General features: G+C 53.1%; 1 protein-coding gene across 2 annotated transcripts in view; it reads right to left on the minus strand.

Annotated features, from left to right (window-relative positions):
• Nucleotides 1-26,715, minus strand: part of LOC144156232 (M-phase inducer phosphatase 1-like) — a 122,722-nt gene that overhangs the window by 49,049 nt on the left and 46,958 nt on the right. For both annotated transcript variants that reach the window (XM_077688137.1, XM_077688136.1), the window contains exon 5: nucleotides 17,913-17,988. In XM_077688137.1, coding sequence (XP_077544263.1) covers nucleotides 17,913-17,988 — 76 coding nt within the window. The remainder of the gene's footprint in view (nucleotides 1-17,912; nucleotides 17,989-26,715) is intronic.

The raw sequence follows: 26,715 nt of genomic DNA on the forward strand, positions 1-26,715 counted from the left end.
GAAGCCCCAAGTGTAACACTGGGTCAAGCATTCGCAACTCTGTCTTAGTCGCCGACCCATACACCACACTGCCATAGTCCAAACGAGACCCAACCAAAGCAGTATACAAGGGCAGCAGGAGTTTTGTAGGAACCATAGGATTGGTGGGAGAGACCCTTAAGGATATTCATTGTTTTGAGACCTTGATGTGGGGAATGAATTTGAGTTTGTGGTCAAACACAACACCTAAGGACTTGTGCTCCTTGTTCGCAGGAATCGGCACGTTCTCAAGAGTGATGTATGGGTCCTGGGGGACCCCACGCTTCCTGGAGAACACAACGCAGGAGCTCTTTCCGGGATTAGTTTTAAAACCATTCTTGTCAGCCGAGCTGGAAAGTTTTTTGACACCAAGCTGGACTTGACGTTCGCAGATGGACATATTACATGATTTATAAGATATCTGGACGTCGTCTACATACATGGAATAAGAGATAGTGGGTGGCAATGCCTTTCCAAGAGAGTTCATCTTAACTATCAAGAGGGTGCAGCTCAACACGCCACCTTGCGGCACGCCATTTTCTTGCACGTAAACCTTTGAGAGTGCACAACCAACTCTTGCTCGAAATGTTCTCTCCGACAAGTAACTAGCAAGAGTGTTTAACATGTTACTCGAGACACCGAATGACTTGAGGTCACTAAGGATCCCGTAACGCCAAGCGGTGTCGTAGGCCTTCTCGAGGTCGAAAAACACAGTTACGCAATACTGTTTATGCACGAAGGCATCCTTTATATATGATTCAAGAAATACGAGTTGATCGTTCGTGGATCGCCCCGCCCTGAAGCCTGCCTGGCAGCTCTCGAGAAGACCGTTGTACTCAAGGAAGTTCACGAGCCTGCGATTTATCATCTTCTCTAGAAGCTTGCACAGGCAGCTCGTAGGGCTATAGGACGGTAACTTAAGGGGGACGACGGGTCCTTTCCCTCCTTCAAGAAAGCCACTACTATGGCCTCCCTCCAAGAGTGTGGGATGTGCCCCGAAAGCCATATTTTATTATATAGATGTAGAAGTGCTTCAAGTGTGTCTGCGTGTAGGTGTTGTATCATTGTATATGTGATGTTATCTGGGCCTGGGGATGAGGGTTTACACGTGCTCAAAGCAGCCCTCAGCTCATACAGTGAAAACTCTGAGCTATAAGAAGATGTTGACCTATTGTTATCTAGTATAGGCTTCTTTTCGGCCGTTTGTGTTTCATGAAAGTGTTGTGCGAGTGTGTCAGCCTGGTGGTCTTCAAGTGTGTCCCCTGTTGTGCTGACCAGACGCAGGCTGTGTGTATGTTGTCCTTTGAGTTTACGTATTCTTGTCCATACTTTTCGTGCGTCTGTGTAGGAGTTTATTGATGTTATGAAGGAACGCCAACTCTCTCGTTTTGCCTCACGGCGCACACGTTTTCCTAACGCCTTTGCTCTTTTGAACAACAAAATGTTTACCGACGTGGGGTACCGACGAAGTATACCTCACGCCTTGTTCTGGGCCTCTCGCGCCCGCCTACAGTCCTCATTCCACCACGGCCTCCTCTGGTTGCGCGGGGCACCAGAGGTGGAGGGAATGGACGTTTCAGCAGCAACGAGGATGTGCGCAGTGAGGAGTTGGGTAGCTTCTTCAATGTGTAGGTGTCCTATGGATGTGTAGTGTACAGTCGGTAAAACGCTTGTCTATAACAGCGATTTCAACTTCAACCAGCTACATCCGAAAACTGCCGAAACGCACTCGTTCCAAACATGTCGGAGGCAAAAGCGAAGGGCTAAGACTTCAGAATTCCGCAGTAGTTTTATTCAAATCCCGCTCCGGCGGGGCAGGACAGGGCTGAGAGTTTGAAAGCTGTGTTATAGACAAGCCTTTTACCGGCTGTACTTTGGATGTCTCTGTAAATGTGTTCCAGTTAGCTCTTGCTTCATTGAACCTGTTTTGGGAAGATGGACTGCATGGGCCTTTACCTATATATGTTAGTGAGGTGGGCAAGTGGTCACTACCATTTGGGTCCGTACCCACGCCCCACTCAAGACAAGGAAAGAGAACTGCGGAGCCAATAGCCAAATAAAAATATGAGTATGTGTTGTGTCCTATGTTATGGTATGTAGGCCGTCTTGTTGAAAAGGCATGCTCCAGAGGGCGTTAAAAACTTCTCTATCAGGCCACCTCGGGCATCCGTGCGAGAAGAGCCCCAAAGAGAATTGTGTACATTAAGGTCGCCTGTTAGGATGTATGGTTCGGGCAGCTGGTCGACCAGCGCCTCAAAGTCAGAGCTCGAAAGTGCAAGATCAGGAGGAATGTAAATGGAGCATACCGTCATCAACCTATTAAATATTGTGCGGATGGCTACAGCCTCAAGGACGGTGTTCAAGGTGACAGGTTGGCATGCTAAAGATTTGCGGGCGATTATGGCCACACCGCCATAAGATTGTGCGCGGCCAACCCTGTCCTTTCTGTATACGAGGTAACTATTCAAGAAATTTGTGTGCTTGGAATTCAGATGTGTTTCCTGAACACACATTACACTTGGCTGATTAGCATGCAGAATCTCATACACGTCGTCAAGATTATTCAGAAGGCCTCTGCAGTTCCATTGAACAACATTTTCTCTTCCCATAATGATGTGTTAGAGCTACTGGAGTGTGACTATTTATGTAGGGTCTTTCGGGGCTTGGACTCTTGGAAGGGGTTTTTTAACCTTCTCTGGAGGTTTAGGGCGAATTCCATTGAGAGAACAGGAGCAGTGGCGTCGTGCAGTGAGGAGTAGGGGACAGAACACTTGGGAGCACGCGGGAGCAGGGCCACTACACCTGCCATTGGAATGCGGCACGCACCCGGAGAGCAGGTGGGAGAGGGAAAAATGACGAGGGGAAAACACGGTCCCGACCCGACTGTTGTGGCTTGTGTCGCCGAGATGGGCATGTACGATAGCATTTATCAGGTTAAATAAAGGCGATCCGGCTACATTACTTGTAGTAGTAGCAATATAAGGCCCGTCTGCAAGATCGGCGAGTGAGGAACAGGCGGTATCATAACGGGGGCCTCTCAAATACGACAAAAACAAGTAACAGCTAGCCGCATTGATGAGCTGCATTTTGCACACATGCGCCATCACTCGGTGTGGAGTAGAGGTTAAAATGCTGGCTACTTGTTCTTGGAGTTGCTAGTTCGAATCTCCCCAGTGTCGTTCATTCGTTTTTTTCCCCCTGCCTCTAGCGTTTTTGAGAACTGAGAACGAATATTTCAGTAGAAGAAACGCACCAGCCCCACGCAGAACCGTCAAATGACGTACAACCAAAGTGGGAAGCTCCTTCACTGGGTCTGTTTACTGAACGGCACCGTTGATTCTGGGCAACCCGGCGGCGGCGCGCGCCGTGTCGTCGCCGCATGTAGCTCATCCCGACAAACATACGGCGTCCTGACGCGGGAGATTTCCCGCCGCGCGAACTTCGTCGTGAAAGTTAGCTCCACGCATTCCGGCCTTTAAAAGCATTCCAGCAGTCTCTGCAGAAAAGCATGTGTGAGCAAAGCCGGGCAAAGCACGTGTGGCGGTAGGAAGCAGTCGCATGCTCGTAGGGCTCGCTGCCCATTCCGCAGTTTCAAATGCACGCACGATGGATCAGATGGATACCGCCGCGTACTCCGGGCTGCGCTCGCCGAAGCGCGACAATTCACGGAAGAAAAAAAAAAGTTAAAGGTCACGTGACTTCCTTAGTAATGTGCTTACTCCGCATTTCAAGCGGGAGCAGATCGGACTGCTCCAGACTGCTCGGAACCTCGGAACAGCGAAAGTGATCTCGCTCTACCACTGGATGACAGTGCTCCTACTCCTGTTCGTCCACTGAAACACGCCTGCTCAAGAGAGAGCACTTTCAGAGTGCTTTTGAGTGCTCCTGCTCTCCCAGTGGAATTCGCCATTAGATGGAGGGACCCGCTCCTTCCGCTGCGAAGTAGACAGGAAAGGTCCCACATCCATGTCGCCATCAGATTTGGAAGGGGTACCCGGCGGACCGGACCCCCCGCACTTGGCACCCTTCCCGGTGCCCTTTGTTGGAGCCGCGACCGCCGGGGGCGTCAGGAGCGCCCCGGGTGCAACGGCGATGCGGCGGGGGTGGGAACTACTGCGGTTTCCTCCGTCTCCACCTCTTCCGGGCCCTCGCGCGTGCTTCGGGCCGGTGGAGAGGAGGAAACAGTGGGTGCAGCAGCATCCCCACCGGACGTGGATGCCACCCAGCCACTGCTGGCTCAGCGAGCGGTGCGGAGGCTGGTTGGGCTGCCCGAGGCAACCCAGGGGGGCGGGGGGGGGGGGGGGGGTGGCGGGACCAAGTCCGACTCTCGGTACTGGGTCCCCGCCGAAACCAGACGCCGCTCCGCCCCTTCCGGCGAGCTGCGTCGGCGTACCTCCCCAGGGGGAAAGAGGCGAACTTCTTTCGCGCCTCTGGGAAGGTGATGTTTTCTGTTACCCTTAGGTTAATGATTTTTTCTCTACCTGAAACTTTTCACAAGCGCGAGAGTATGCTGCGTGTGGACCCCGGCAATTCGGGCAGGTGAAGCTGGTTGCAATGCAGTTGTCGGAGAGATCATGATGATGATGATTTTGGGTTTAATGGCACAAGGCCGACAAAGGCAAAGAGCGCCATGACAATGATGAAAGAGATGAGAAAGATTTGTAAAGGAGGCACTAGTTTAAAAAAAACTTTACTCAGGGGGCTGGTGTATAGAGCCATAATTAAAGCATAGTGAGTATACTAAGATAAATGGTGTCAAGGGTCATATTAAAACAGTGAGTGCCAGCACCTAAGGTGTAAAGTCTCAGGTTCCACCACTAGTTGTGCGGCGTTTGTCGGTGTTTGTTTTCCTCTTTGCCTTTGTGTCAAACAGTTTTACTGCGCCCCAGATGTGGCGACAATGGTGCAGCCGCGCGTCGGCCTATAGGCTCTGGCGCGTCAACATGCGTCCACGTGCGCTTAGACGCGTGTCGCAGCGTTATTTATGGCCTTGGTGAGAGCGATGTCGCGCTACTGAGGAAAATACTGCAGCTTAGACTTAAAAATTTCGAGCCCTTAGTAGACTGCGTGAGACACCACGCACACGTGCACGCCTAAACATTTCTAGTCCAGATGTTTTTCACCCATGCGAAGGGAGTGAGCTGGCATAGATGAACTAGACGAAGGTTCTGCGGAAGAAAGGCCGAAAAAGTGAAACGCGCAAACTGTACATCCGCCGTTAATGAGTGTTGCTGTTGGATAATTTTTTTATAGAAATAAAGTAACTGTAACGATATTTCTCGTTACAGTTACTCCACAAAAAAGTAACAGTGTTACAGTTACAAGTTCCTCTAACTTAAAAGTAACTAGTTACAGTTACAAGTTACTGAAAAAAGTAACCAGTTACAGGTAACGCGTTACTAGTAACTAGTTACTGCCCAAGACTGACCGTGACTAATTTTCAGGAGTCCTGCAGACTCACTTTTGACTCTTCGTCACGACTCCCTCCCTAAGAGTCCCAGGACTCTGAAAGAGAGTCTGGTGGCCCTCCCCATAAGAGTCCAAAGGTAGTCAATTCTGTAGCAAGCCAATGACTCTGTAAAATGAGTCAGTACTGACTACCTTTTTTCTTAGAGTGTAGTAAAACCATACTGGCGAGGATGGAGGAGACCAGATTGAAACTTAAGACCTGACGAGGCGTGCGGCGTACCAGTCCTCTGAGGCATGCGGCGTACCGGACCTGACCAGGCGTGCGGCGTACCAGTGCTCTCGAGGCGTGTGGCGTACCGGTCCTGACGAGGCAGGCGGCGTACCAGTCCTCTCGGGCGTGCGGCGTACCGCTCCTCTCAGACGTGCGGCGTACCAGTCCTCGCGAGGCGTGTGGCGTACCGGTCCTGACGAGGCATGCGGCTTACCGGTCCTCTCAGGCATGCGGCGTACCGGACCTGACGCAGTTCCCAACATCCGAGGCAATCCGTGCAACCCAAGCTGGCTAGAGATGTTGGGGGAGGCGTTCAGCCAAAGTTCGTCGCGGGCCAGCGTGCTGCGTTTGGGTTCCTCTACATTTTGAGGAGCCACCAACGTTGTTAGGTCCCCCTATTCTAAAACTGCGTATGTGCAGCAATGCCACGTTCCGCTGATCGGCTGCGCAGCGACCCGGCACCAGCACCTCCGCGCGACCGGCCGCTCGCTAGCTGGTGCTTGCGCGCATCGCGGGCCGCTGCACATAGCTTGTTACCGCCTGTCCGAATGTAAAAAGCTAAGTTACACATGCGAGGGAGGGGATGATGGTGTGTTGAAAAATTGTGCTAGGGATTGTGACTAGCGCTGGTAGTGAAAACGGCCAACCAATATCTGCACAACTTCCCTGCATCCGAGAAACAGAAGTCGGCCATGAGCCGTTCGGGGAGAACCCCTTTCTAAAGCTCGCCGCGAGCCAACTTGTTACGTTTATACTTCCCTCAGGCTCTCCTATTCCAAGGAAAGATTGTGTGAGTCTTCCATTCACCAGAGGACTTTCTGGCCCGTGCCTGAACGTCAACAGAACGAGCTCTTCAGGCCGAGCGGTCACCGCAGCGCCGGCACTTCCGAATATGACGTCATCTGCCGCCAACCAATCGCGAAAGGCAGCCAGGGGTCTCGCCGTGCCCCCGGGCAGGGGTCGTTTGTTATGACCAAAAAAGATGGTTGGGGGTAATTACATACAAAATAAACATGTTTTTCGAATTCAGTGTCAAGAAAACCATTAAGTAATGCCCCCAACAAAATTTCTTTGAAAAGCTCTTCACCAGCCCTTTAAGCGGGGGACACATGGGCGGAGAGGGACGCGTCTGTGCACGTGATTCCCCGTTCCGGTAGCCGGAATGGCCCCGCCTGGCACCCAAAACCGGCTCCCCGCATGCGTCAAACCTGCCAGATATTAGAGAGTTTTAGCAGTCCGTATGCTCCGGCCGTTCCGTTCGTTACGTTGCTACCGGGTTTACCGGGACCCGACTGCGCATGCGCCATTTGTTCCGTACGCGGCCGGCGTCTCTCCCGGCGCTCTGCTTCCGTGTTACCGTATCCGGAGCCCGCAACCGGCTTGCGTTGCTCTGGTCGGCTCGGGTGTTGGGAACTGTAGGCTTAGCGTCCTGGCGAATATTTGATCGCCGCTATCTGTGCGACTGCGAATGACAATCTGTAACAGAACTTTTCACCACACTATCATGCCCTTTCTCGCATGTGAAACTTTATTTGAGCTACAACTGCCGTTTGAGCGATCGGTGACCGAGACATCTGCGTAGCCCATGGAGGAAGAAAAAGTTAGGAGACGGCGCTACCGGAGAAACGTGAAGCCTATACATAAAAAGTAAAATCGAAGTCGGCCCAGGCGTCACTGCACCACGTGACCCCACCGCGCCCGCGCCGTGAGCTCTTCAATTTCGTCTGCTCGAAACTACTCTGCTGCCCGTTGTCGCGAAGACTGCTATATGTTGGATTTTTTCCCACGGCTTCTGTCTTTCGCACATACGCGGCACTTCTGCTCGCACGCGGGCATAAGATCACCGAGCAGACAAATGCAGGAAGGACGGGGAAAAGCTATGGCCAACCAAACACGAGGGGTGCGCCGGAGTCTGAGACCGCCGCCGCCGGCCCACCCGACCATGGAGGTCACGTGCTGGGCCGACTTCGGCGGCTTGAGAGAGGGAAACGGCGGAGGGAGCGGCTTCAACAAAGCTGGGCTTGCGAAGGCTAGCTGCGTGACGTCATGCCGTCTCCTAACTTTTTCTTCCTCCATGGCGTAGCCTGTTTCGATGCTTCCGCGCAGGTATCGCCATCTCTCGGCCGCTCGGCGCACCGCGCGCCGCGGCATCGACGGCCGGTCAGCATAGGCTTGCATCGCGGCAGATATCTGATCGCCGCTTTTAAAATAACCCCTGAGAACAATCACTAGCACAATTTTTCACCACACTAACACCTACTTTCTCGCAGGTGAAACTTCGTTTTAGCGATCAGATTGATTCGGAAGAGCAGCGACAAGTTGTTGCTACCGTGGTCTGCGCCGGTTCGAGCCGCTGAGTGTGCCGAGCTGGCAGGCGCGACCGGCGTGTGCGCAGCCTGTTTCCGATGCAGAAAACGCTTCACGATTGCCTGTTTTATCCATTTCTTGCGTACAAACGCGCGGAATCTACAAATTCAGCTCAGCGATCGTCGTAGTTGACCATGGAGCACAAACAGTGGGCGGAGCGGCACCGACGATGCATCGCACACCCGCATCGGGCCATGTGTCTCAAATTCACGCGTACGACTAGTCGTGGTGACAGTCGTAACGATCAGTCGCATACGAATCGCGTGCACCAATCGTACATGTGTCTAGCGCTTCAATCGGGCAAGGCCAAGGCCATTCCTCCACGTGAATGGCGCGCGACCATGTCGTCACCTGCGCTCGCTCTGGTGCCGTCGCCGCTGCCGCAGCCCCTGCCTCACAATGCGTCCGGCCGAGAGCGATTTATTTTAGGTTTGCAATGCTTTAGGGGAAACTGCGTTGTTTATTTACGTATTTTTAGCGTGTGGATTTTTGCAACAACCCGGCTAATCAGCCGTCACACGGAACGAACGGTACGACGCTACGGAGTGCTAAAACACGTTGTCTCGCTACACGGAAGAACCCGGTACGTGCGCGCGCATGCGCAGTCGGGTCCCGGTAAACCCGGTAGCAACGTAATGAACGGAACGGCCGGACCATACGGACTGCTAAAACTCTCTATTATTTATTCGCGTTGTCGACGTTCTATTCCGGGCTTTCGCTTTTGAGTGCGCAAAAGCGCAGCTTTCTTCTTCAAAAGCAACAATCTCCTACGAGAGGAAATCACTAGCATCGCGGGGCACCCAGGAGAACTCCGTCAAGCGTCAATGCGACCTGCGACCCTTGTGCGGGCTGCCAAAGGCAGCATGCACGCATAACGAAACGGGGCGGAGCTAAGCGGCCCGACGCGTCGACAGCGCCCGCGCACCCGGCGGCGGGGAGCGGTTTCCGGAACGTTTACCGGTGCCGAAAACCGGCTGCAAAGACGGACATGTGTCTGGCCCTTTATAGCATCGCGGCAGATATCCCATCGCCGCTTTCAAAACCAGCGCTGATAAAAATCCCTAGCACAATTTTTTACCAGACTAACATCTAGGATTTGGAGCAATTTTTGGAGCAGCAAAATGTTGGTTTTGAAGCAGGAAATTCCAAATTTGGGGCAGTTTATTACAAAAGTGCAATCAATTTAACGTCAGTGCAGACATGTTTTAACTTCAGTGGACAAGGTCCTCCAAAAGTGACCAACGAATCTTGCAGAAAGCTGCAAGGCATGGTGTATTTGTGCCTTTTTTGCCAACCTACAAAGTAGATTCACCTAAATGTTTGAACTGTTTACAAGGTCAAGAATGAAGCAAAGAAAGAAAAACAAAAGAGAATGATATAAAAACCGCAAACGATATTTTTACTTGTACTACTTCAAAGTGCCCTCATAAATGGCCAGTCCTAACCTGACTGTATAGCAAATAGCTTTCCCACTTAAGCAGCACCTCGCTACACTAAAAACAAACACGACAAACTGTTCTTCAATACCACCAGCGTAAGTAGCAGCAGATAAATGATTTATGTAGACGTCATTGGTATTGCATACTTTGCCTTCGACATTTTTTTAGTTCGCCAAGCTATTGAACAGTCTGCCTCAAGGCTTCCGACCGTTCATTAGTTTTGTGCAGCGCATCGCCTACTAAGCTCACACCGACAGCGTACGGGCTCGGCTATTGAACAGTCTGCCAAGGCTTCCGACCGTTCATTAGTTTTGTGCAGCGCATCGCCTACTAAGCTCACACCGACAGCGTATGGGCTCTGGCTGTGTGTGCCTGACCAGCGCATTTGCCGTAGAATAATCCGCAGCCGGTCTGCTCGCGACCGCGTGCACGGATACGACGAGCTGCGATGCGATGCGATGAGGTTTTTGAGGGGGGTGGGGGGGGGGGGGGGGGGTGGAGAAGAGGTAGTGAAAAGGGTCCCGAAACTGTCTGGCGTGGGGTGCCGACACCTTATCAGGCCCGAGGGGGAGGGGAAGGGGTATTAAAGGAGGGGTTGCCTTCGTTGCTGCAAGCGACATGCACTCCGTGCCTCCGCTGTGCACTTTGGCAGTCACGCCCAAGGAGGTAGCAGCGAACACCACAATTGGGTTGTGGCCTATTAAACGCGTACAGTAGTGTACAGCGGTACGAACACCGCCATGCCACACGCGCTCCCGAGCTGACAGCTGAAGATGCTTATCGAGATTGGGTTGTCGGTGGGTGCGCATATAGTTGGCCGCTATCACGCCTTTGCCTTCTTCGCATGTTTAACAATAGAGGTCCACCACACCCGCATCAAAGTCAGAATCCCTAGTCGACCAGGCTCTGAATTTCAGCAGTTATATAGTATATCCAATAGGCACGCATTAACGACATTTCGTGCAAGAGCGCTCCTCCAAACAGTGCAATAACGACGTTTTCAGAGGATGGCGAATGTTTTCACCACGATGGCAGGCCAAGCACTTGTCTGCGCTGAAGTCCCTTCCTATGCTTTAAAGCGGACTTTAGTTCCGGCATAGGTAAAGAACTACAGTGAACTAAAGTCCCTTGATCGTCTCTCTGCCAGTGTACTGGAGGAGGCATAGATGGCATAGGCTATGGACTGTGTATATAAAGCGCTGTCTGCGCTACTGTATTGGATGATGCATAAACCTGAGTTATGTTGCCAACGCGTCCTTTATTCCCCGCTAAAGTTTGCGAAACTGAGAAGTTTTGCATCTAGTAGTGCGTTTTGGCGCAGCGTGACGCAATTTAAAGGAATTTCATGGTTATGGCGCAGCTTATCGCCAAAATATGAAATAGCATCAAAATGGAGCAAGTGGCGCAGCTGCACCCCTGGATATACTTTCTTGCATGTGGAACTTCTTTTAGCGATCAGATTGATTCGGAAGAGCGGCTACAAGCTGCTGCTACCGTGGTCTGCGCCGGTTCGAGCCACTTCGTGGGCCGGCGTGTGCGCGGACCGTTTCCGAGGGCAGAAAACGCTTCACAATTTCCTGGTTTACCCACTTCTTGCGAACGACAGGTGGAATCTATAAATTTATCTCAGCGATCGTCGTAGTAGATCGGGTAGTAGTAGTAGTAGAAAACTTTATTATAAAGTCAGACTATTTAGCCCTCAGAGGGTGGTGCCCTTAGTCCAGGGCCCCATTTGCTGCTGCGATCCGTCTTGCCCGGTCGATCAGTCCGCGCTGGTCGTCCATAGCGGATCGGCAAACGAGCCGCAGGTTTCGTTTCGGCCGTGGCCACGCGCCGTCTCGCTGGCTGCGAGCGACGCAAGGAACGCAAATTCCTCTTGGGGGCAGCTTTCGGACGCCCGGTATTTCGACAAAATAGCGCGCGCTAAACGCAAACCCAAAACCCCAAAGACGGCTTGGGTTGGGCCCCCTATTCTAAAACTCTATGTCAGCCGATCAGACGCCAGAACAGGGGACAGGGCGAACGGGCAGCTTCCGCAGCAGCAGCAGCAGCCACCGCCGCTGGCCGGCCAAGTAAGTGGAGCTTGTCCGAGGTGCCGTTGCTCAATTCGGGCGGCAGATAGCGCGCGACCTGCTTCCGTTTCCTGCTGACACGGTCCCCGAGAAACAAGGAAGGCCCCGAAGGTGAACGCGCCGGTTGAAAGGGAAATGCGGCCCTCGCCCTGCGCTAATGCAGCGCCACGGCCACGCCGACTAACCCCCATACACGGCCGGGTCGCGCGCACCTTGACTGCGCACGGACGGGGCGCCCCGCCGGCACTCGTCGAAACTGCACCCGCCGAGCACGAGTGATGGGGTCGCGCGTCTTCATTCACGAGCAGATTTCTCCCGGCGAAATTGGGGTGACTGGGATATGTCCGCTCGGTAAAGACATCACTTCGGCATTGTTCATCGTTTGAACAGCGCTACTCAGAACGCGAAGGCTGTTTGCACACGCCACAAAACGGCTGGTTAGACCCAAACTCGAATGTGACCCCGAAAAAAACACGTCGGATGAGTTATACATAACCTGGAAGGCAGGAAACGACCCCATCCTCGCACTTCGAGGATGGCACCTTAGTTACCGACCGCTAAGACGACTCCAATAGGGTCCCTCTCAGTTGGTCACGGACATTCGCGTAATATGACGCGAGTCTCCGCGTCAGCAAGATGTGCACGGTACGAATTTAGGTTTCTAGTATGTTGACTCGTACAGTCGCCGCGTCGATGTGTATTGCCTTTTTTTTTTTTTTTTTCCGAATGCGCACTATCGTATACATAGCCTGCAGGGGCTGTCGGGAAGTGCCCCTGGAGCGCCTTCGCAGCATCCCCGGCTGGGCCCGCTCCTGCTTTGCGGGCTGCCCCCCACAGGTCCACAGCGAGGTCGGCCACTGGACGAACTCCCCGACCCACGACAGCCACTGCCATACGCGCAGTACACCAATGTGCGCAAACCAATTCTGGCCAACCGCCTGGCAACTGTGCTGCGTTTGCAGCGCTATAAATACTTGTCATTCACACGAGTTTCATAAGCCACGAACGTAGCGGATCGACCTTCCCGCCTTTGCGCGTATTCAGGCGTGCCTGGCGACACTGCTTCCCGACATGATTGATTGATTGATTGTAGGGTTTAACGCGCCGACGCAACGCAGGCGATGAGGCGCGCCGTAGTGGAGGGCTCCGGATTAATTTTCACCACCTGGGGATCTTTAACGTGCGCCGAAATCTCGTACACACGGGCGTTTTTGCTTTTCGCCTCCATCAGAAAAGCGGCCGCCGCGGCCGGGAATCGAACCCGCGACCTCGTGCTCAGGCTCAGGCTTCCCGACATGCTCAGAGTCCAAAGCTCAAAACCACCGCACGAGGTTGAGGGTTGGGTTTAGGCTGACCGGAGTCTTGCTTACTTTAGACTCTCCTAAAAACTTGTCCTTTCCCCCTAGGGGGCCAGCACGAGGAATTTGCTTCCCGGGGTGTTGGCGCCCCTAGTGCAAGGCAGCAGTCTTGCGCCGCTGCTCGAACCCTGGTGGTCAGCAGAAGCTGGTCAGCGCAGCGTTCCATCGCAAGCCCCTCCATACTGCACTCTGCTGTGACACGATGGAGGAGCCAGGACGAGTAGCGCAAGAATGCAGGACGCTAAATTTTCTCGGTTGGCACGGCACTGCACGTTAGGGCGGAGGAGACCGGCGAGCTCTGCCGGTTGGGGCCCGCCCGCTACAGCGATTCCTTTGGCCATTTCGGGCCCGCGGGGCAGATCAACCCCCACAGCATCGCTGGTACCAGGTCAGCTGGGATGATCGCACCCCCCCTCGATTAGCGTCTACAATGCCTTGGGAATGCAGCTGACATTTAACGAGGCTCAACAATTCTCACGAAGCAGTCGCGCATAGCCTTCCGCTTGTGCCTGCCTGGCGAAGCCACTGGACCGAGTTTTCCCCGTCAGCGATGCTCCGTCTCGGTGTAAGGATGCCCGCAGTACTGCGATTGAAAAGCTTCGGCTGCAACTATATACAAGTTGAAGGTCCGACTGGGGACATCGCACAAACCTGATTTTGGCCCAGTCTGTCGGATGCCACCAACTATGGAAACGCACAGATTGTCCCATGCGCCCCCATTAGCACGCAAGCTGTGCTCAAGAACACAGTGTTCACTCCGAAAACAGCGCAAAGATAAGGACGGCAGAAGTGACAAACCGTAGTTTGTCACTTCTGCCGTCCTCGTCTCTGCGCTGGTTTTAGAGTACCCCACTAGCCCAACGTCAAACCTTACTAAGAATACAGGCTTTCAGAAATACGTTTCATGAGGCGAACTTCTTTCTCAGCACGCCGCTTGACAACTGCCGACCTGTACGAAGAAAGTGGCAGCAGAAGTTGCTACATTGTCAGAAGTTCCTATTGTGCTCTGGAGACTCATTTTCTTCCCCCACGTGCACTAGGCATACATGACGTAGAGCAACGGCTCATTGCTAACATGATGCCCTACTCGCTATGACGCCAACCCTAATTCAAATTACCTCACAAATGACGGCAGTTTTCTCACCTTAATAGGCCTAAATGCGACCCCCCCCCCCCCCCGCCAACGTACACGTACGTATGCACGGAAAAGCCAGTGTATGCCTGCGCGAATAAAACTTTCCTACCACGGATATGGAAATTAGGTATTACGAACTCTTGTGATTGCGAACATATATGTTATGACCATTGCTTTGTCACCCGGGTCTGGCTTGTACGCAAGTAGGTGAGGGTTTAGGTCCCACCGCAATTATACACGCGAATGCTGTGGTATCCTGAACTAAGACGTGAACCTGTCGCGCGGAGGCGGCGGCAGCATTCGCCTTCCACTCTCCGGGCACCACTTTGTGGGCGCCCATTTGGTGCAAAACAGTTGGGAGCCGAGCAGCAAAACGGTTAAGCACATGCCTCGCGTGGGCAAAGAGCCAGGGGTGCTAAGTCTGCTACCAGGGCCACCGAAAGGCTAATGAAATGATGAAATCGCATGCGCGATAGCGACAAGCGCGTCACGGAATAAAGCTTCGCACGCAGAGAAAGGCTCGCTTGGCGAAGAATGCGAGCGCGGGGGAACAGGTGCAGGAAGTAGACAGCTGTCAAAGGTCAGGTTAGGGGAAAGTGCAGGTGTGCTCCGAAGTTTCGCAGAGCAGGCGCCGCTCACAGCTTGAATAAGTTGCGATCGGATAGAGCAAATTCCCTGCCAAGCCTTTTTCAATGCGGCTTGTCAGTACCTGTCGTAGTGCACGTAGGCCGTGGTACTATTGACCGAGCAACGTTAGCATTCATAGTCGTCCAGGGTGCAGTGCCGCGAAGCACGGAAATGCTAGGTCCGGACCGAACCCATAGTGGCCCCCTTTGCAGGCCTAGCTGGGATTTTCCGTTTATTTCGAGGCAGATATTGAATTCGGTGTCCGACATGGTCACTCGCCATCGCGTTGACAACGTTGCACGCATATTTTTGCCAGCGCAGTTCCCGATGGCCCCTGCTCACCCAGTAGATGCCGTCGCGATTCACAATCACGTCTTGCAGTAGACGAGCGATAACTATGGGAACAATGAGACGGCACAGAAGCCGGATGGCGACTAAGCACGACTGCGGCGGTTTCCTGTGATCGAATGTCCGTGCTCCAGGGAAACTGTACACGTCGGACAAGGCGACCGCCGCACGGAGTCCGCGCGTCCGCCAGAGAGCCCCGAGCTGCCTTCGAAGGGAAGACACGCTCGGGGCAGTAACTGCAGGGCTCTGCGTAGCCCTGTATTCTTTAACAGCAGCTGAATCAGATATTGCCCTGTCTCACACGGCGAACGGAATAAAACAAGTCAACGCAGCCAGCCCTAGTAATCTCAAGGGTCAGGCTTTGAGCTCAGTGGCGATACCAAACCTTGGCACTATCAGGTTTGGTGTCACTACTACAAAACAGTTTCCCCTGAACACCAAATTTAACCATAGGTGTCGGCCCATACGAAAGACAATGTGTACGCTGCCGAAACGTTAACTCCAATGTTATTACGTGGCTCAGAAAAAATACTATTTCACTATTCCCCATTTCCCTTCCCACAAATTTAAGTACACCAGTTATTACCTTTATATGGTAAGATACAACGCAAACGTCGCAACAATGCTGTTACGGGGCCTGCATCTGCAACGTGTGCCTGAAAGAAGCAGCTCAAAATTTCCAGTTACTGTTGCTTTTAACATGTACGAGCGGCTTGTCCTGTTCACAGCTTTCCAACGTCACGTAAGTCCACAATGGAAGCTAGGACAACTCGTACATTTTGTAGTTAGGAAGAAGGCGCATTCGGCAATTCTAGCACGTGACTCGCTGCTTGCTCTGCCCATCCGCACTGTTATGCGCCAGAACACAGCCCCCACAATGCACGCCCCCATCCCGGAGTAGTGAAAAAGACGCCGACTGGAGCACGGCAATACGGCCGGGCGCTCCATTAAACCGCTAGAACGGGACTCCAAGCACCTTCGGCAGGAGTTGCACAATCGACAAAGCGCAAATGCGGCCACATAGGAACACGGCAATCTGGTGCACGACACGCAAGAATATATGCCTACGCATACATTGCGCGGATGCTCGCTCATGCACTATTTATACCCATGTCACACGTACACGAAAAATGACATTATGCTTAATGCCTTGAGTTTTATTGCCATTAATGCGCCGCTACACGCAAAAATCTAATGCCATAAGCTGTAATATTTTTGGTTTAAGGAGTTCCGCGCAACTCATTCGCCTTCACGAACGCCTTAAATCTGCCGACTCTCGAACGCGACGGGCATCAAATGAAACCAACGAAACCCTCAGCAGTGTTGACGCGGAAACGTAGTTGAACTTTGAAATAAGACGATTTTTTTGTGCCTTCTTTGTGGCGAAGTTATTAAGAAGACGAAGTTCACTAAAACAGCGGCAAAAGGCAGAACGTCATGCTACTCGTTTTGAATTTGTCGGACTTTGCTACCGCTGGCAGGCGACGGTAGATGCTGAAGGCACTCACAAACAGCGCATACCATTTTTTAGAAAGCGCTGGGACTCCTCGATTGCAAGTCCCGGATCGTTCGCGGACTGCCCGAGACGCGATCCGGTGCTCATTTTCGCCATATATTCCCACGGGACTTCAGGTAAGAACGCAGTACTCGGACTGCCCGCGGACCGTCCAGGACAGGCAAATCGAGGAGGCCCATTATTTCGCACAACGTTTTCTTTCATCACAAAAGACATTTTCGGCCCTTCTAAGACGTTTTTCTCGGCGTTAAAAAGTTCTAAAATATGAGTCCATTTCTCTTTTTGGGCATTATACTTAAACGTCATTTTTCGTGCACGTGTGGCACGGGTATTAGGCGTCGCCCACGACAGCGAACAACCCCTTAGCAGGAGCGGAGCAGAGTGGAGACACTAGAGAGTTTTAGCAGTCCGTCCGTTCCGTTCGTTACGTTGTTACCGGGTTTACCGGAACCGGTCCGCGCCTGCGCGCGCGGAAGGGCGAGGAGGCGCGGACATGGCGAAGGCAGGCCAGCGGAACTAATCTCTCCCCCCCCCCCCCCCCCCCCCTACCGTGACGACTGCCCAAGCGCCCAGACGGGTCCCGGTCAACACGCTAGCTACGTACGCGACGGAACGGACGGACTGCTAAAACTCTCTACTGTCACCGCATTCGGTGTTCACATGCCGTGGCGAAAGGAAAAGGAAAACCACGCTCAGGATGCCTAAATTCTCGCCCGACCCTCCAAAGTGCCACCGCAAGTTGGGAATGGGGCTGAAGTCGTTCCGGGGCAGCGATCCCGGCAAGATGATCGAAGAACGGGCGATTGCGCTCCTGGGTGAGAGAGGGCTCGGGTCCCCATTCTTTCCCTCCCTTCCTCCGTGCCGTGCCCAGGACAGTTGTATACAGCCATGAAAATGCCCCCCTTGTCCCCCTCTCTGGGTGAAGCTATCCGCATTACGTCAAAGAGGTCCCTCCCCAGTCTAGGACTATGGGACCTCCTAGAGTTATTTATGCGCTGTACCATTTCAACTGAAACAATAAACTGAAACTGAAAGACACAGGCGCTGGGCGATCTATGATGTATACGCACGGGCGGCTCCGGCCGCGAATACAACTCACGACCGCTACGCCTTGGCCAACGCTAAGGTGACGCGGAGCTCAAACCTTTGGCTTCAATCCGCGTTCCTGGCACTGATTTCACTTCACAAAAGGTCGAAATAAGGACTACGGATTAGGAAGAAAGACCGCGTTCGCCAGACCAACGTCACAGTCACGGAAAGAAGAGTGGCCGCCGCGAGTCTTGCCGGGTGGGAACCGGGCAGCGGCTATCAGCAGCCCATCGCGCAGAGGCCGTGCGGCGCGTGCAACTTACCGCAACAAGCAGCCGGCGCCTCCAGCCAGTCGGTCGGTTGAAAATGTCCGCTCGATTCGATACATCCTTGAGAACACTGCGCCAGGAGAAGAAAACACGCCATCTCAGAACACACACCTATCCGCTAGGAGAAGCGGCCCAATAATGAGCCAAAAATAGACAGACCGCCGTTGTCTCAACAAGACGCGACAGCCTCTCGCGAGGAGAGCCTACAGGTTAACGCCAGCGGGATGTGCAGCACGGAAAACGGGCGCCACCACATCTGCGAAAGCTCCGAAGGGGAAGCCAGCTTGGCCTCGCGTGCGGTGGCCGTGTGTGGCACAGCCGTCCGCCAAAAGAGCGCGAGGTGCCGCAACATGCAGGCACACAACACGCACCGCCTGCACATGCGCAAGGTGTCGACGCAACGGGACTAGTACGAATGGCCTGAATAGTGGCACAGGTGCACTAGCTAAGTAAAACCCAGTCCTTCACCGTTCACCCAAAAGAGCGCCAACGGAGACGTGTACACAGCAAATGGCAAGCTTCGCGATAGAATTGCACAAAATGTCAAATACACTTAGTGCAAGACTGGAGAAGTATCCCCCATGGTTGGTAAACGATCTGCCTAAACCGGCAAACACACCTGGCATTATGTAAAAATGCACTTATGCTGTGTGGCTTTTCATCGCCCTCGGATATTTTCTGGTTGCATGCCTCAGGGTGAACTACTGTAGTTATTTATTCTGTCTAAATTATTTTAGCATTGCTTCGGAAGTGGCAGAGGCCAAGATTTTCGTTTTTCGGTCCTGTGCTCAGTTTCTTCTGAACGTCGCACGCCGTTTCGAGTTTGCAATTGTTGTAGCGCTCCAGCGTCCTACAGAGTCGTTCTGTTCGACATGCGGGCTGCCGTTTAGCGGCTGGTGCCGGGAGGAAAAAAGTAACCAGGACGCGTAGCACTGTGAGACCTTCACCGCTTTCAAGATCCCCGTCAGTTGGAATTCCAGCATGTCCTGCATATCTGTGTATGCATGCAGGACATGCCGGCGATGTGCGCCGACGCATGACCAAACGGAAGGAAGGCGCGTTTCTTCCGGCAGGGTGATGTTTTCGGTCACTTTCAGGCTGATTGATTACCTCGCTTCCTTTCCTCGGAGATTTCGCATGAGCTTGAAAACGCATGGTGTGTGCCGTGATGCGAAACAAGCGAAGGAAAAATAAAAAAATAAAAATAAAAACCAGTAGAAGGCGGATTCGCGCCAGAGGCCTCCGACACACAACACACACAACACACACAACACACACAACACACACACACACACACACACACACACAAATTTACTTCCTGCTCACGATTTTATCTCGGCTACCGAAAGAGCCCCCCCCCCCCCTTTAGCTTTTACGGAGTGAATCCGCTTATTTTTTGCCTGTCTTTCAACTCCTATTTTTATCATTGCATCGGTCATCGGTTCACTAAACGGCTGTGTCTAGATTGCCACCCGACGACGTCCACCGGCGTTTCGCAAAAAAAAAAGAAAAAAAGAAAGGCAACCTAAACGAAACGTAACGTAACGAAACGCAACCTAAAATAATCTAACGCACAGAAAGCAACGTGCCAGCCCAGTCTCAAAATTCGAATGTCGTCGGACGGCGCTCCAAACACAGCGTAACTAAACGGTCGTTCTCAAGCACTGGCCAATACCCCGTGTGGGGGCGAGTGAGTGAGTGAGTGAGTAGACTTTATTGAATCGCCTGCTGTGGTGTCCCTAATGGAGCACCATGATGCGGCCTACGTCATCCTGTCAAAGACCCTTTACTTGGCAGCCGCCTCTCTACTCCCCTCGAGGTCCTTCAGCCGCCCCTGAAGGGAGGCCGAGCCCTCTCGGCTTTCGACCGGCTTCTGCCTTTCAAGGGCCGCCAGGATCAGCTGGACGGCCTGGAGTGGGTCGTTCTTGTCGTTGCTCCGCGCCGCAGCCTCGAACCACGGCGGGATCATTGTTGCTGTTGCCGCTTCGCTGGGCCTTGCCGTACAGTCCCACAGCAGGTGGGCCTCAGTGGCACGCGCACTGTGACACACCTTGTACGTGTCGTCCTCGTACTGTTCGGGGCACACGTGTTTCATAATGACCGGGGTCAGTAGCGAACCCGTCTGCATCTGTCTGAACACCACCGCCTGTTCCCGAGTCAGACTTGGGTCGGGCGGCGCCATTCTCCTCCTGCTTAGCGTGTAGTGCTTCGTTATTTCGTTATATGCGGCCAGCCTATCCTTGGTCTCCCCCACCATTTCGCAGACGGGTTCGCTACGGCCGCGCGGCCTGTTAACTCTCGCGCGGTCGAGTTCGCCGTTTCGTTGTGGTTTTGGTAACGTTCCGAGACTTTGTTCCCGGCGTGGGCCGGGAACCACTTAAAGGGGTCCTGAAATACCTTCCGCCGATGCATGGATGTACATGTAACCAAATAAAGCAATGTATTAGCAATCTCCTCCCACAAGAATTTTGTTAAAGCGATGAGTATTAGCTGAGAAATCGTAAATCAAAAACCGCGCATTATCGTCGCACCGCGTTTCCTCCTCCTTTCAACTTACTCTCCGCTGTTGACGGCGCGCCAGCCTTCCCTCCCGTGATGCTGCGCTCCGCGGCGGTGACGTACTTCCGCTATTGCGCTGCTCACACTGCCGTCTGCTACGGGAAAGCTTTGTTGACACCTTGAATCACGCACTCCGCTCAAGGCTGGAAAAGCGAACGAAAAACCTGGCTGCATGTGTGCGGCGGCCTGGCCTTGCCCTTTCGCGGTGTACGTTGCTGTCTTATTTTGCGGCGGTGGTAATTCCTGCTGGCGGCATGTGAAAAAAGACATTTTAAACCGATACAGAATCCGTGCACAAAACGCTTCAATAATGTGACCAGTTCAGCTTGGGGCGACGCGTGGTGGAGAGCGGCAACGTTGGCAAAACATGCTCCGCCGCGGCTCTGAGCTTTCTCGCGCTGGAGCGAGCGCCATTTCTTTGACAATCTCAAACGTCGGTTGCCTTGGCAACAAGGCACAAACCACTCTAGAGGTCAGTTACGGTTCCGTGATCCCGGTCGTGATCCCGGTTTAGCTCGGGGCCCCATCTCGCGACATGTGGGCAGTGCAGGCGTACCACTCACTCCCATTGGGAAGTGCGAGATGTGTTTGGCATTACAGGAGGCGATGATGTGTGTGTTGTGGACGCCTTTGTTTCGCGATGAAATGCGACGTTGTGCTTCTGCGGGTGGATAGTGCTTCCCATGGTCTGTATTATCTTTCTCGGGCGACGTACGACTCAACCTCGCATGGTGTATGTGCAGTGTGCGTGGCTAAAAGCCATCTCGGCTTGTGCGCCAGAGTTAAGCGACTTGCTGTTCGTCCCCGCAAACCGCTCGAGGTGAGTGCCGAATTTACGACGGGCAGGAGGAGGCAACCCATCGTCTGTCGATCGCGGTTGAGACTTGCAACGCATTTTGTGACGTTGTGTTCGTTCGAAACGCATCTCTGGATTGTTTTGAAGTTTAATAAAATATGTGCGTCAAACCCGGGCATTCGGCTCAGGGCGTTCTCTGCGCGAAAGAAGTTCCACGGGGCTTCAACGCTTTCTTTATGAAACGTACTCAGGTAAGAGAATATCCATGTCGTGTTATGGCCGTGTTGCATTCAATACAAACGGTTAAGCGTTTGTTTACACTTGTTTTGTTTGTCGTAAAATGCCCACGCACTCCGGCACTACGCTGGCAGATCAGCTGGCGAGCCGACGCTGAGCAGACGACTCATCTCTGTGGTGGAAGTGCGTGAAAAATTCGCCCAATAGCAGGATGTAGAGCTCATGACGAACATCTGGGAATCGATGACGTAGACATGTGAAGGTGGCGGCGTCCAAAAACACGAAGGGAAGGGTGAGAAAAAAGCGACAAACTTTGCAACAAAAGTGTGAGCTTTCCGCTGCACGTAAAAGAGTAATACTTGGCACAGATGACGTTGACGACCCAATCTAACGATTGCGCTAGTTCATTTAGTGTGCTCAAAACGTCTTTCAGGGCCCCTTTAACTGTCACTTCTCTGTCCTTGAGGTCCAGCGCGGCGAGCACCAGCGCGGCGAGCACCCGCACTGCCCCACAAATACTCTGTTATTGGCATAGTTTCGCACTGCACTCTTAGAGTCGCACAGCACGGTCTTGCAGTCGGGATCCGAGATGGCTAAAGCAATCGCCACCTCCTCCGCGCACCGCGCCTCCTTCGTGCGTACGCTCGCCGCAGTGATCGTACCGCCGGTCTTGGCGTCGATGACCACCGCCGTGAATGCCCCACGTTCTCGATACTCCGCGGCGTCGACATACTTCGTCCCGGGCAGCTCTGCGTGCAGTTCCACCATTGCCTTGGCTCTCGCCGCTCTCCGTTCCCGGTTGTGTTCGGGGCTCATGTTCTTTGGAATGGGATAGACTCCCATTCTCCTTCGTACCTGGTCCGGGATCTCTGCCGTGCGGTCGTAGCCGTCCTTGCTCGAGTCGGGGCCTACGCCCAGTCTCTTCAGGATGGCTCTTCCTGTTTTGGTTGCCGCGAGCCGCTCGAGCTGGGCGGCTCTCTGTGCCTCTCCGATCTCCTCGAGCGTGTTGTGCACACCGAGGTCCAGCAGCTTTTATGTGCTCGTGCAGTCGAGAAGTCCGAGTGCCGTCTTGTGGGCCTTGCGGATCATCGCATTGATCTTATTGCGTTCATCTAGCCGCCAGTTGTGAAAGGCGGCGACGTACACCACGTGGTTCATGGCGAACGAGTGAACGAGCCGCAACAGGCGGTCCTCCCGCATGCCGGCCTTTCTGTTGTCGACCCTCTTCACGAGGCGCGTGGCCGAAGACACCTTGGCCGTGAGGCGATTGATCATTTCGCCGTTGGTTCGATGTTTCTCGATTAACAGGCCCAGCACCCGGATCTTCTCGACCTCGGGAATCACCTGACCGCTGCTGGTTCTGATCTTGATCTTCTCGTGCTCCGTTGGCTCGGACTTCTTTCTTGCTCCCTTCGGCGGTAACAACAGAAGTTCCGACTTGCTGGGGGAGCAGATCAGGCCCGACCCGTCAAGTTGGGCCTCGATGGCGTCCACCGCTCTCTGTAGAGATGCCTCGATGAACCCGTTGCTGCCACCCGGGACCCACAACGTGATGTCGTCGGCGTATATCGTGTGCCGCACATCCGTTAGCGCTTCTAGGCGCCGGCCGACGCTGATCATCCCGATGTTGAAGAGCAGCGGCGATATCACCGAGCCCTGCGGGGTCCCGCAGCTGCCGAGATGCTTTTCCTCTAGCTTCAGGTCACCGACTTGGATTTCTGCCGTTCTGTCCATTAGGAACCCGCGTATGTAGTTGTATGACCCCTCGCCGAAGTTCAGCTTGTTGACCTGGGCCAGGATCGCAGAGTGCTTGACCTTGTCGAACGCGCTCTGCAGGTCCAGCCCCAGCACCGCCTTGTCACGCGTCTTCGTCCTGTCGTCGATAATTTCCGCCTTTAGCTGGATCATTGCGTCCTGGGTGCAGAGCTTTCCCCTGAAGCCGATCATCGACTCCGGGAACAGGTCCTCTTCCTCCAAGTAACGCTGCCAGCGGTTCATCAGAACGTGATGCATTGCCTTCCCGACGCACGAAGTCGAGGAAATGGGCCGGAGGTTCTCAATGCTCAGTGGCTTTCCCTGTTTTGGTATAAGGATAGTCTTCGCCGTCCTCCATTTCTTGGGTATGCTGCCCGACATTTTTTTTTTTTTTGCGTGTTTCGCGTGTTTATTTTTTACGGCTGAAGGTGGTGGTACGGCTAAATGTGCGTTAGCGCTGAAACTTGCTGTAATAAATCATTAAGAGCCCACCGGAAAAGCAGAAGAACCAAGAAACAGCAAAGCGAACCTCGTAAGAGAAACCCGAGACAAACCGAGGAACACCAGCGGGGGCGGAGCCAGACAGGGAGACAGCCTCCCCCTTGCCTCGATTCCCCCCGTGGCGCGCCTCTGGCCAAGAGGTCCAATGAGTCAAGAGGTCCAACGAGTCAAGAGGTCCAACGAGTCAAAATGTCCAATTTGGGTCAAGTGGTACAACGCGTCAAGAGGTCCAACGCGTCGAAAGGTCCAACGCGTCAAGAGGTCCAACGCGTCAAGAGGTCCAACGCGTCAGAAAGTCCAACGAGCCTTTCTTTTTTTTCTGTTCTCCATTTATAATTTCCCATCAGCCGTTCTTGATACATTAACCCCTTCAGCTCGTTTTATAAAATGGCTGGATCCAATAAAATCTCGTAGTAATATTGGTCTTTAAGGGAGTAGGGACACGGAATTTCAAAGCTGAGATAACTATGTAAAATGCTTCCTTTTTACCAGGAGACATCTCCCAGCACGTTCCAACAGTAGCCGGTCCGTACAACATATTTTAAATCCATTTTATCTCTGCCCGCACGAGAAAGCCCTGAGCGGGCCAGCATGACATGTGCTACTTTCCCCAAACTGCGGACGTCGGGGCTCCCGTGACGTAGCCGACGCGCTGGCTGCGGTTGGCGCGCGCTGCTACACCGTGTGTACACGTCATGGTTTTGGACCGACGTCGTGCTGCCCGGCGCGCGGAGATGGTGAAGACCTCGGCCGGTCTGGGCGAGCGCGTGCGGTCGCTCGCCGCGCGTCCAGACCCGCAGCGGTGCGACAAGAATGGTGACGTCAAGTGCTATTTCCTGTCATGGCGGCCACTCGTCGTTCGTTTGGTGAAACCGAAACTGGCACGAATAAACGACGCCGTAAATGATTGTTTAGACTGCTATCGACCGTCTAATGCGCGCTAATAGGTACCCATAGGAGCGAAAAAAACGTAACACGAAAATTTCGTGTCAGTACTCCTTTCAGTTATGCGGGTCCACATTGCGATTAATGGCTGCTTGTGATGGTTGCTGACTGTTCCGGCTATTTTGATGATTCTGTACTATACTACTATATGGTTATTGGCGAAAAGTACACGGGCTGTTTTCCAGATTGCGCGGGTATTGTTGAGAAAAGAAAGAAGACCGCTTGCCAAGGTAGAGATCATCATCATGAGGAGAAAAGAAGAGGATTAAAGAGGTGTTCTCAGCAGAGCCATGGTGCGGGTCTAGTTCCTCAATATTTTTGGTGCCGTGAAACCCGGGAGGAACGGCCTGGTGGACACAAGATGACGGCGCACAGCGACTTCGAGGCACGCGAGGCCCGGGAAACGATTTGATGTCCTGATCCCGTGGGCCTTGCCCTCGAACGGCGCCCCCCATGGCTGACTGCTCGACGCACCGCACCGACCACTGGGAACCCGGAAGTGTCCAGCAGCAGCACCGTATCCAGGACACCCTCTCTGTAGACGTTCATCCTACTGAGGGCAGGGAGGCCGTGAGTGAACTGAAAGAGCTGAGGGAAACTCTCCGGGCAAAGATATCAGAACTTGTCCGAACAACAGACAACCTTGTGGAATCCCCAACACCGAGAATAAGTACGCCTAAAATCCTCCTCGAATCTCTTACCGAAGTGCTGGACGACATAAATAATCTTGACAGACAGGTACGGGATCTCCTAGATATCGAAGACTACGAAAAGGATTATGAAGAATCTGACAAATACTTGTATATGATTTTCCGCGCGAAGTGGCTGCTTAGTGACAAGATATCCAAGATGAGTTTGATCCCGAAAGAGATAACCACGCAGCATGTCGCGAAGAACCGTCTTCCACAGAGACCTTCGGCAACCACTCAAGTCGCACCCGTCCCACCATCATGTAGCTCGTTGATTACCTCTACAGCCACCCGTAATAAGGTATCTGAGTGCGCAGACCTATTACCCATAACGGATACGACAAGAACGGAAACCCTCCCACTGCCAGCAGGCGACTTGAGCGCTTCCACGCATGCTACGCCCTGGTCACGGATAGACTGCGCTAAGAGTGAAGAACTCTTAGCAGAACCTACAGAGTACGTGCACGATCATCAAAAGCCCGTTGTTTCGACGCATCTGATCACGAACAGTGATGCCATGCACGCCGACATGGACCGGCGCAAGAGGCGAAGACTTCGGGACAAGCCTAGGAAACAGAAAAGGACTGCCAAGCAAATGACGAGATGCAGAGTTTGTGGACATTCGCCTAAACTACGAACCGATTCCGTCAGGCGGGGTGCAACTAGTTCCTCCACATTTACAAGGCGGGTTCAGACACGGGAAGTTCTGTCGCGACAAGTTCGATCCCGACCAAGACGATGTGAGAGACCAGCTAGACGCGAGACCGCCCGAATTGTCTTCCCTGCAACACAACAGAGGGCCGCTGTACCTTCATCGCAGATACTACCGAAGACCGTCATTAGAAAGCAGCATCGGACGTCAAAGCACCGATGGAAAATTAAGCTGCTGACGAACGGTGACCGAACAGCTTGATGGATTCGAACCAAGCTACTGAACTGACTAGAATTTTATGTTTCTGGCATGTTTACTCCCTCAAGTCATTTTTTTAGTAGATGCATCACTGTCGCGGGCGGGAGGATGTTGCGAAAAGAAAGAAGACCGTTTGCCAAAGTAGAGATCATCATCATGAGGAGAAAAGAAGAGGATTAAAGAGGTGTTCTCAGCAGAGCCATGGTGCGGGTCTAGTTCCTCAATAGTTATATTGCTAATAACGGTTCCTGGTGACGGTTACTGCTTGAGTGACATATTTTGGCCTTTTAGAATTTATGGTCGGTGTTCCAGTCTACGCGTTCTATGACACACACTATACCAATTCTATAGAAATGCACTTCAGCATCTTACGTATAGCCTTCCCTTTTAGTATTTCAGTACTCT

This window comes from Haemaphysalis longicornis, unplaced genomic scaffold (genome assembly GCF_048455015.1).
Source record: "Haemaphysalis longicornis isolate Haplotype H1 unplaced genomic scaffold, Haemaphysalis longicornis Haplotype H1 scaffold_1, whole genome shotgun sequence".
In the NCBI taxonomy this organism is placed as follows: Eukaryota; Metazoa; Arthropoda; class Arachnida; order Ixodida; family Ixodidae; genus Haemaphysalis; species Haemaphysalis longicornis.